At 38.2% G+C, this 12,038-nt stretch overlaps 1 protein-coding gene across 1 annotated transcript in view; it reads right to left on the bottom strand.

Moving 5' to 3' along the window:
- Positions 1 to 970: 970 nt before the first annotated feature.
- Positions 971 to 12,038, bottom strand: part of LOC118425022 (protocadherin Fat 4-like) — a 12,907-nt gene continuing 1,839 nt past the window's right edge. The window contains exons 6-12 of the mRNA XM_035833837.1: positions 10,418 to 10,530; positions 9,437 to 9,662; positions 6,877 to 6,949; positions 6,559 to 6,599; positions 6,082 to 6,202; positions 4,936 to 5,146; positions 971 to 1,554 (exon numbers count right to left, since the gene is read on the bottom strand). Of these exons, the coding sequence (XP_035689730.1) occupies positions 1,480 to 1,554; positions 4,936 to 5,146; positions 6,082 to 6,202; positions 6,559 to 6,599; positions 6,877 to 6,949; positions 9,437 to 9,662; positions 10,418 to 10,530 (860 nt within the window). The 3' untranslated portion in view covers positions 971 to 1,479. The remainder of the gene's footprint in view (positions 1,555 to 4,935; positions 5,147 to 6,081; positions 6,203 to 6,558; positions 6,600 to 6,876; positions 6,950 to 9,436; positions 9,663 to 10,417; positions 10,531 to 12,038) is intronic.

Genomic DNA, 12,038 nt, shown 5'->3' with positions numbered 1-12,038 from the left:
TAGCACATGTCTACAACCTGCACCCGTCGTCATTACTTGGCCTTGGATTACTGGGTGCATGTGCACTTTTGTGCGCTCAATATTGAAGCTGACATTTGACTTTACAATGTAGGATTATGTGCAGAATGTAATTGTAAAGGCAATATTGTACATGTATACGATACTTTTACTATTAAAGTTTCAAAAGAAAATGTCAATACCATTTCTATCTGTTGTTATAAATGTTAGAACTAGCCATTCTACTTGGCTTTACCGCAATTCTTTAAAGCTCAAGCCTCAACACGGTAATTAGCGTTTGCCTGCATTCTGCTTTATTTCATCTTGTGGCTTTCTTTGCCGGGCAGCTAGATTTTCAGTTCATCCATGCATTAAGGACGTCATATAACGCCCTTGTTTGCATCAATTCTCCAAAATGAGTTTTGAGCATTGCTATCACATGCAGACATGTTATTCTAAAGCTGCAATAACTTGACTTCTTGGTTTTTGGACTTGTTTGCTGGGAATTGAAGGATCAGGCAGGTAGAAGAAAACAACTTATCTGTGATAGACGTCAACTGCGTAGATTAGACATTTTAATTTCATGGATGAATCATAGAACAATATTTCAAAAACATAACAGCATAACAACTGTTGCTTCTTTTGTGTATTGCGTATTTTGGGGATGACATGACCCCAGAATGGTTCGGTGTTTTTCTTAGAAAATAAATGATGTGTTCGAATCCAAGAAATTAAACTGGTTTGGCCTGATGTAAATTTGTGAAATTGCTGTTGAGCCCAGATGCACCAGGGCAATACCAGGTCAGGTAATTGAAGTTTAGATTGGGCATAACACAAGGCGTACAAGAAAGGTCAGCAATTATAGACACACACACACACACACACACACACACACACACACACAGAAACACACACACACACACAAACACAAACACACGCAGACAAGCAAAAATAACACAATAGGGACAGGAAGCACAATTTCTATCTCTTTTAAATTTGATGTTTAAAAATACAAAGCTTTAGGACTTAAATAGGTTTTCTATTGCAATATGGTAATAAAAAGTGAAAATGGTGTTAAGTAAGAAACAATGATTATCTTGTTTTTGAAAAGGCATAGTGATCTTTTTAAAACTAAATTCATATGCATCTTAATCATCATCTTCTGCTTGTATTTGACAATATATTTTTCATTTTCTATAACTATACAATAATGCAACAAATAAGTATCAATTGCAACATTCCATTAAATATTTACTATAGAAAACATGATACAACCTTGAACTAGATTTAACACGTACTGATCTATAATTGTTTCTTTATGATATCTTTACAATATATATTATCATAATATTTCTCTATAAAGATTTGCTACATAGAAATCTACAAAGATGTCATCTCTATATATCATAAGAAAATACATTTTTCAATGATTACTAGTTTGCATAGATTTGGAGAAGTCTACTTAAAAAGCAGTTGTTTGGTTCACATCAAACTGCCCATTGTGGAAGCAGGACCAGAGATGGGCAGATAACTCCACTTGGGGCGCTGGATCTTAAACTAGAAAGAGAACAAAATCATATAGATTGCTAGAAAATAGCTTATACTATCATAAGATTTGAGCATATAGAGTTGGTATGCTGTTATATTGATACGTTGGAAAAAGAAATGTCTATCTCTATTTCTTTTAAAAAACTTCTTACGTTGACTTTACTGTGAAAATTCACCTGTCTCAGTGAGTTTCAAATGAAACCTGCAATCCGTTTGTGAAGGTTAGACATCCAGGAATCGTTACAATTGAAGACGAATAAATCTTTACTTCTGGATACTTTATTTTTATACAGACGTTTCGGAAGGCGTCCGCCTTCCTTCCTCAGTGAAAAGAAAATGAAGACAAACAATTTCTTGAAACAAGGAATAATTCTTATGTTCTAAATAAACAAAAAAGGTAACGGCTAAGGTGTTCTAAAATAAACAACACAGGTAACTATAGAGGTGTTCTAACAATGTTCTAAACAAACAAAAAGGTAACTGACAAGGTTCTAGAATAATTCAAGCAAAGTAAAATGAACTAACAAGGAATAAGATATTAAAACATGATAAGTGTATAAATAAAACCATCAATCACTTCAATAAACTATCCCAAGTACAAGAAAGCTCAGTTCTCAACCCACCCCTACGGTTAAGCGAAGGACGATGAATCCGCTCATAAATTGCCTCCCTTACCCCCCTCTCAAACCAGCGAGATTCTCTGTCTAAGATGTCTGTAGTATCTAAGGAGAATGAATGATCGTTGTGAATGTTCAGATGATGCCAAATGGCCGATGAAAACTTGCTAGTACTCCCCCTACAATGCTGCTTGTACCTTTCCTTCAGGGGCTGACTCGTTTCACCAATGTAAGTCTCTAAACAATTCGGGTCATTACATTTCAGTCTGTAAATGACATTAGACCTAATATTCTTGTTAACAGAATATTAGGAATTAATATAATTAATATAATTCCAGCAAGTAATATCACACGTGAGGAACAACAAGCTATTCAAGATCTCTCCAAGAATACCGATATTGTAATTCTCCCGTCAGATAAAGGGAGATGCACCGTTGTTTTAGACAAACAGCAGTACAACACAAAAGTTCAAGACTTGTTGCAAGATCAGGACACATATTTACTCTTGAAGAAGGACCCGACTCCCAGCTACAGAACTAGGATTAATGCAGCTTTGAAGAATCTTGAGAACGCTAAGGTCATTGATAGATTGACGTATCTAAAGTTGTATCCCAAAGGACAACAACCGCCAGCGTTTTATGGACTTCCCAAGATTCATAAAGTAGGCATCCCCCTTCGACCGATCGTTTCAAGTATACAATCAGTGACTTATGAACTTGCTCGTTTCTTGGCCAAGATCATAGGACCTCTTGTTGGAAAATCGGTTCATCACGTCAAAAACAGCCTTGATTTTGTTAACAAAATCAAGGACATCGTGGTCCAAGATGATGAGACGATCATCTCTTTTGATGTATGTTCGCTATTTACAAGTATACCTCCCAAAGGGGCTGTGGATGTGGTGAGAGAGTTCTTACAAGCTGATGATAGCCTTCAAGATAGAGGTAAACTATCGGTGGATCAGATCTGTCATCTTTTGGAACTCTGTCTAGGATGTACGTATTTCACTTACGATGGCAAATACTATAAACAACTACATGGTTGTGCCATGGGCTCGCCTGTATCTCCAATAGTAGCTAACCTTTACATGGAGAAGTTTGAAGAAAAAGCTCTCAGTAGTTTCCAAGGTCCCCCTCCGGTTTTCTGGTACAGATATGTTGATGACACATGCTGCAAACTGAAGAAGGAAGCGGCCAATGATTTTTTCCAACACATCAATCAAGTTGACAGACACATTAAGTTTACCCAGGAGATGAGTCATGACAACACACTACCTTTTCTGGATGCACAGCTACGGATAGAGATAGATGGTCACATCAACGTGGAAGTGTACCGCAAACCTACCCACACAGATCAATATCTTCAATTTGAGTCACACCACCCTCTGGAGCAAAAACTCAGCGTCATAAGAACTTTGTACAACCGAGCAGATACTATCGTCACTTCTGTTGAAGCTAAATCAAAAGAACAGGAACATCTTAGGACGGCATTATCCAAGTGTGGATACAAACCTTGGACCTTCAATAAAGCTCTGAAACCCTCCCACGAATCTAGGAAACCAATAAAGAACTCACAGTTGGACCGGACAAAGACAGTCAACATCACAATTCCTTACGTTCAAGGTGTGTCAGAAAAGATAAGACGGATCCTACAAAGTCAAGACATCGCCACAAATTTCAAACCCTATTCAACGTTGAAACAGAGACTGGTGCACCCAAAGGACAAAGTTAACAAGAATATTAGGTCTAATGTCATTTACAGACTGAAATGTAATGACCCGAATTGTTTAGAGACTTACATTGGTGAAACGAGTCAGCCCCTGAAGGAAAGGTACAAGCAGCATTGTAGGGGGAGTACTAGCAAGTTTTCATCGGCCATTTGGCATCATCTGAACATTCACAACGATCATTCATTCTCCTTAGATACTACAGACATCTTAGACAGAGAATCTCGCTGGTTTGAGAGGGGGGTAAGGGAGGCAATTTATGAGCGGATTCATCGTCCTTCGCTTAACCGTAGGGGTGGGTTGAGAACTGAGCTTTCTTGTACTTGGGATAGTTTATTGAAGTGATTGATGGTTTTATTTATACACTTATCATGTTTTAATATCTTATTCCTTGTTAGTTCATTTTACTTTGCTTGAATTATTCTAGAACCTTGTCAGTTACCTTTTTGTTTGTTTAGAACATTGTTAGAACACCTCTATAGTTACCTGTGTTGTTTATTTTAGAACACCTTAGCCGTTACCTTTTTTGTTTATTTAGAACATAAGAATTATTCCTTGTTTCAAGAAATTGTTTGTCTTCATTTTCTTTTCACTGAGGAAGGAAGGCGGACGCCTTCCGAAACGTCTGTATAAAAATAAAGTATCCAGAAGTAAAGATTTATTCGTCTTCAATTGAAACCTGCAATCGTTTGTAGAATTTTCACAAGCCCCCCCCCAAAAAAAACCCCCAGGGTATAATAATTATTCCCTGTCACTGTATATCCTGTTGTATATTGTCATGTAGCCATATTGAAATTAAACATTGCTTTCTGATCCTTTACCAATAACCTTATAATGGAACATACAAACTTTAAGGGAGTTGATAACTTTCCATTTTTGGGTCTGAAAAGGCACTCATACACACATGTGTGCACACACTCACACACAATAAAAGAAAACAAAAAGAAAAACCCCAAACAATACTTGTCAAGTAACAAAATACTCAATTAAGAAACTATAACATGCCAAAAGAAGGTCATAAGAAGAAGAAAATAATCAGCTCAGACTTACTGTATCATTTTTCCCAAAGATCTCATTATAAAGTCTTTCGTCGTGAGCGTCTGGGTTGGTGGCCGACGGGCTCCGGCGCAGCTCGTTGGTGAACCCCCGCCTGGGGAGGTAGCGCCCCACGAAGATGGTGGGTCCGACGCGCTGCACCATGTCATCTGTGGTGGAGCTGGTGTCTGAGTCGACACCCAGCACACTGTCTCTGGGGACATAGCTGTGGGAGGGATAGAAGCAATCATAACTACATGTAAAGAGGAATGAATGTGTGAAGGAAGATGAAGACCTGATACCTGTCTCTGGGTACATAACTGTGTGTGTGTGGGGGGGGGGGGGGGGGCAAAATCAAGTCTTAGACAGGATGTATCTCTATGTACATAGTATCAAAAGCTATGAATGAAGATGAAGAGCTGACAAGGTCAATCATCACTGGGTATCTTAGGTAGTAAGAAGTCACACAAAACCTACTCAAGATTAAAGAACGCCCCATACTCATTACAGTGACAAGAAGTCTTTATCTGATTGAGACACCGTGGCCACACAGTGGATTAAGAACCCACTGCCCCCTCGGCCTCAAAAAGGCTTTGGGACTACCTTTACCTTTTCTTATTAGATTTGCCATTACTGGTAGCTGTTATTTACATAAGAGACTCTTGATTTGTAATAACAGATACAAAATACAACACTAGTAGTGTCACTGTTCTCACCAGGATATTTTCACAGCATAGGGGCATCTTTATTCAGCAAAGTGGCATAGTAAGCGATGTAGGCGTGATCATTGTTGGGGGCAAGGGGACTCCTCCCCCTGAAAATTTTAAAATCTGCAACCCTCAAAAACACTAATTATCAGACCAAATTTAGTGAAATGAAACCAACATTTTTTTTACCTTTGTTACAAAACAATAGAACAGCCTCCTAATAGTATGCTGGTTGAAACACAGTGTAGGGGCACAAATCACAGCATAGGGGATACAGTCACAGCATAGGAGATACAGTCACAGCATAGCCCAGGGATACAAATCACAGCATAGGGGATACAGTCACAGCACAGGGGATACAAATCACAGCATAGGAGATCCAAATCAAAGTGTAGGGGCCAATATGCTCAAAAGGCCTGGCGAGAACACTGAGTGCTATAAGAAAAGTGCTCACTATCTGGTTTTGCTGCTCCTCTTCTGTACGAGGAACCAGTATCGACACAGGCACACCATCAACAGTAGCAGCAGAAAGGCACCCAACACACCAAATATACGGGTCAGGAGACCGGTGTCATCTGAAAATAGATAATGTACTTTAAAAAGTCAAGAGTGACTCTCACAATGCCATCAGGTACCATATGAATATTCACATTAAAAAGATGGTGTTATAGAGGCCTCCTAAAGAATGTCTTGAACACCTGGATATCTGAAATGTGCATACTTCAGAATTACTGCTACTGCATATTAAGTAAATCTCTTTGAATTCAACAAGTACTATCAAAGACTTTTTATCTGACAAGTTTTATTTTATCTATCACTAAATGATAACACTGGTCCATCCACAGCAACAGCAGTCTATTTTGGCATCAAAAGAACTTGACATTAAGTATCAGACCTGGGTTAACTTTTGCCATTAAAATACATGACTTACCCCTTCTCTCACATCTAATGCCAGCAAAGCCAACTGGACATCTGTGGACATTGTAAAGTAAATATTGTGAATATTTGCTATGAAAGTGCTTATATAACATAAATGGATGTTTTAATACTGTAATAAGCTGAAAAAGCAAAGAGTCATAAAACTGATATTGTTTAAAACAATGACTTTTACCTTAAATATTACAAGAACGCACACTTACATCTCTATTTGAGGGAACCTAATTGTATGTTACAATTAATTAAAGTACTAATGTGAAATTTCACAGGTCCATAAAAATTGCACTGCAGAAACTGAAAGAACAAGACTGACTTGCATGTCCTGTCCCCACTGCCTGACTCCACACAGCTCCCTCCGTTCATACAGTAACTCCTGTAGCACAGCTCTGGATGGCAAACACAGGGAAGGGTTTTATTTTCATTGTATATTTTTGCACAAACAAGTAATTTCAACAAGTAAACAAAAAAACAACATCTAATAGCAATACATATAGGCAAGGGTGGCCAGAAACTCGAAACCTTTTAAGTTGGCCACCAATTAAAGAAATTAACAATGATCTAAGTTAAATACTGTAAATGTATTTGAGTTCGCGGGGATTTAATTTCGCGGTAGCGGGAAAAAGGACTTTTCGCGGTGGATTTAAGTTCGCGGTAACACCATAGACTGCAATCTAATATCATAATAGAAAAATTAATCCACCGCGAACATTCCTGCATTTTCAGTATTCTAGCATAAATGAAGACTGGCCATCATCTTGTTGTATGATCATTAGGCAAATATCATAACTCAATCAAAGTTCTGCAAATGAGCACTATTTGAACAGAATTGCAACAGTCTTTGAATATAACATTTCATATTGTAATGAAATGTTGCTAAACACAACATATAGCAACTTAGCCACTACTAGTAAAACAGTAATGTTTTGGGTGCCACTGCACACAAAAACCTCATAGATATTATCAGTGTAAAACGGTGATGAATATGGCATATTAGGATCAGGACCATGATAGAAAGTAGTTAGGTAGCCATGGCTGTATGTCTTACGGCCAAATAAATGAAATCAAATCAAAAATCAAATAAACTAATATCAAACTCTGTGTAGCTAATAACATTTCAGCACAAAGGAGAAAACCACCCTGCAGGACAAACTAGGCAAAATTGTATTATTTTTTAATATCTTCAGCTTCAAAAGAAGAAACCATATCAACTGTACATCAAACACTTCAGCAAACCGTATCAACTGGCATCATTGTATTTTGATATCTACAGATTCAAAACTATAAACTTGAAAGAAGTATAATGTTATATACAAATGTGTACAACAGATGCATCATAGAGATTCCTTTGATCAATTGTATTTGAACGTCAATAGCTTCCAAAGGAACACTGTTTATATCTAACAGATACAATAGACAGTTTCCTCTGTTCAAGGTACGATGCAGAAATGTTCGCGGTGGCTTAATATTCGCAGTTTTTGCAGTGGCCACTTCACTGCAAATTCGAAACCACCGCGAACATTTTTCCATAGCATTAAGAGACTGCAGTGCATGGTGATACCGCGAACCATCGAGAAAAGTCCACTTTCCTGCTACCGCGAAATTAAATCCCTGCAAACTTAAATGCATTTACAGTTGTCTGGGTGAAAAATGACCATATCAAACATTTCAGCACCAAGGAGATAACCAACCCACAGAACACACTAGGCAAAATTGTATCTGACTATCTACAGATTCAAAAGTATAAACTTTAAAGAAGAATAATGTATATTCTAACAGATTCATCATGGAGTATCCTCTGTTCAAGGTTGTCTGGGTGAAAGAAATGACCAAGAAACTGAGCAGCTACATTTACTGTGTCAGGCTGTCGGCCTGATAATCTACAAGAAACAAATGATTTCACTGTTCAACATTCCAAGCCAGCAACAAAGCAAGCAAGCAAGCAATCAATTAATCACCCAATCATCTAATCAACATACCAACGAATCAATCAACTGATCAAACAAACAAACAAACAAACAAACAAAGAACCTGCCTATCATTCAACCAAAAACTCACAGAAACACACAGAAGAAAACAGTACTATAAATGCAGAAATGTTTGCAGTGGACTAATGTTTGCGGTTTTCGTGGTGGTCACTTTACCGTGAACTTAAAACCACCGAGAACATTTTTATATTATGGTATTAGACTGCAGTCTATGGTGTTACTGCGAACCGCAAAAAGACCTTTTTCCCGCTACCGCAAAATTAAATCCCTGCGAACTTAAATGCATTTACAGTATTCTTACCAAGGCTGCCTCCAGCTTTAAATCTTTTTCTGTCCCACTCATTTTTTTGGAGCCTGTGTTGTAAATTTCGTTGCTAAACCTGTCATTTTAAGCTTAGGAACATACATTTTCATCATTTTTTATGACATGAGGTTAAGATGTTTGCAATGGATGGGGTGAATTCCTTTTTCTTCCCAACAAGCAAATTTCTGTCTCAGGATGGATGGAAGGACGGTTCATGGAAACAGCCCTGATTCATAAGGCCTGAACAACCTATCAACAAATGAGTGAATCAAGCTGCCAATCAAACAAACAAAGAACCTAGTACCCATCTCTCAACCAATAAACACACAGGAGAAAAAAGACCCATAAAGCAGTCAACCTACAAATGTACTTACATACCAAGGAAGACCTGACAAGTTTTTACCTTGTACACCTGGAGACAGACCTGATTCCTAAGACCTCAACAACCTATCAACAAATGAATGAATCAAGCTGCCAATCAAACAAACCAATAAACTCTGAGACACACAGAAGAAAAAAAACACTTATAAAGCAGTATATTCTTAACATACTAACATACCAAGGAAGACCTGACAAGTTTTTACCTTGTACACCCGGAGACGCAGGATCAAACCCGAGTGTGTTGGCTGTGTCAGCAGAAATAGCCTGGGAAAGGGCAGCAGCTACGTCATCCCTGGTAAGGAGGGAGTCCTCCTTGAAGGTGGCTGTATGGTAGGCTATGACACTGCCGTTCAGGAACAGTTGCAGGTTACAGTACAGATAGTTGTCTGATATACGGCTGTTCTGGTGGAAGCGATAGTAACTGTCCAGCTGTAGAGACAGGAATGAAGAAGTACTGGGTTATCAATCAATCAATCATTTGCTTGTATCATAGGTTGATGCGTGGCGACTACAGACAGTTCAGATAGTTCTGGAGCAATAATATGCACAGCATATGACCATCATTAATAGATGGGCGCAAATCAAGAAAAGTACATATTCAGTGATAAAATTGCGAAATATAAAATCTAACAACACAATTGATATACGCTTCATAAGTGTTTATTTATGATGAAATTTTGTGACATTTGCATTTATAACGTTACAATAAAAAAAATATTTGGAGCTTGCCTATCAAGCTATTTCTATTATTGACCCTGAAGGATGCTTACTACTTTATGTTGTATCATTGCGAATTTACGATTTATTCAATCCTTCGTTAGTAATGACTGTCTTGTATGTTGATAAGATTTTGTTATGATTTTGTAAGGGCTCCCTTGGAAATCAATCAAGTTACAGTAACTGTAAATGCAGAAACTTTTGTGGTGGTTTAATGTTCGTGGTTTTTGCGGCGGCCACTTCACCGTGAATTTAAAGCCACCGCGAACATTTTTCCATGGTATTAAGAGACTACAGTGTATGGTGCTACCGCAAAATTAAAACCACTGCGAAAGTCCATTTTTCCGCTACCGCGAAATTAAATCTTCCCAAACTTAAAGGCATTTACAGTAACTGAAGGGACCATTCTGAAGATTCTTAAATGAAATATAACTATGTTTGTTACATATAACTATAAATCTTCTGACCCTTCTGAAGACAATCGGCCAGAGGTCCTGGAACTCCTGTGAGCTGCAGTTGTTCAGCTCGTCCACAAACGAGATGTTCTTCATTCTCAGTCTCAGGTTGAACCCATTAGCAGCTGGGATAGGAGATAAAAGTAATATGTTAATGTTAATGAAGGTTACACATCCAGGTAATAAAAAAAAGGTAAAGTTTGCCTGTACATCTATGGATGTGTAGGGTGGTGCCCATCTCCACTTCGAAGCCCTTGGGCCACACATTTGTGCAAGACACTACAGCATGGGGCTAGTACACTGGTAGTGATGTGTGTTTAACTCCCATACTCTTCCTCATTAGTGCTGAGTGCTGAGCAGAGAAAGCAGTGTACCATTTTAGAGTCTTTGGTATGACTCGGTCGGGGATCAAACTCACGACATACCGAATGTAAGGCAAACACTCTACCCACTCAGCCATTGCACCTGCAAACAGGTAATAAGATACCCCAAATAGCAATTACACAAGAAACTGGATAGGATTTTTGAAATGGTCAGGTGTTTCAGATAATATCCGTTATCTTAATGCAGGTTAGACATCTAGGTAATAATAAGATACCCCAAATAGCAATTACTCAAGAAACTGGATATGATTTTTGAAATGGTCACAGGTGTTTCAGATTATATCCGTTATCTTGATGCAGGTTAGACATCTAGGTAATAAGATACCCCAAAAACAGATCACCGATGTTGCATAACATCTGAAAATCTATACAAATTGTACCATAAAATCCAAAGCAAATGTCAAATTGAATGCACTTTTAGGTCATGAGGCAGCAATGATTTTAAGGTCTTCTAGGAAGTTACATAAAGCAAGGTAGATGAGAGCCTTTTGAGACAGGTAACATAGTTATTGGACTCCATTGGAGAAAATCCAGTAACTGATACTTGCAAATTGGTTAGACTTGCAGTGTGACTTCTTTAAACACATTTTCAGTGACTTCCCTGCCCACATAACACATTCAATTACTTGCATCAACCCAGACTAAAAGATGTCCATAAGCAGACTGATATGGAAGTCATGTTATCTATCAGAAACCATTAGTCTCATAGGAACCCCAATTCAGAACTTGTGTTGATATAAAGGAGAATCTGAATGATCTACATTATTCAATAACGGTAGCCCCAGGGGCAGATGAAAGTGTTAGTTAATCCTTGTGAGGTAACCACCTGGTGCAGGTAACCCCCTCAAGCCACATTAAAATACTCCTGCCCATGTTTATATAGTTAAGCAATCATCTATCTTCAGCAACCACTTTCCCTTCATCCCTTGAGCTGAATACAGATTTGACAGTATTTTCATATGTAAAATAGTGTGTTCCACTATATATAAGCGAATACATAAAAGAACTCTTACTGTACCCAAAAACATTTCACTCTTAGATTTCTCACTGAGTTTGCAGTATGTCCCATTCCCTGTCTACTCAGGGTTCCAAACACGATTGTCTGTTCTCTATTGTTTTAAACATTTCTGTATCTATATAGCCGGTATAACCGCTCTTCAGTGTAACACACCAGCTTTGCAGGCATGCGGCGTGGCAGCAGCAGCTGGTTATATTACACTGAACAACACGTCATACCTAACACGTTTACT

This window comes from Branchiostoma floridae, chromosome 10, assembly GCF_000003815.2.
Source record: "Branchiostoma floridae strain S238N-H82 chromosome 10, Bfl_VNyyK, whole genome shotgun sequence".
In the NCBI taxonomy this organism is placed as follows: domain Eukaryota; kingdom Metazoa; phylum Chordata; class Leptocardii; order Amphioxiformes; family Branchiostomatidae; genus Branchiostoma; species Branchiostoma floridae.
This window is presented reverse-complemented; position numbering and strand designations above follow the sequence as displayed.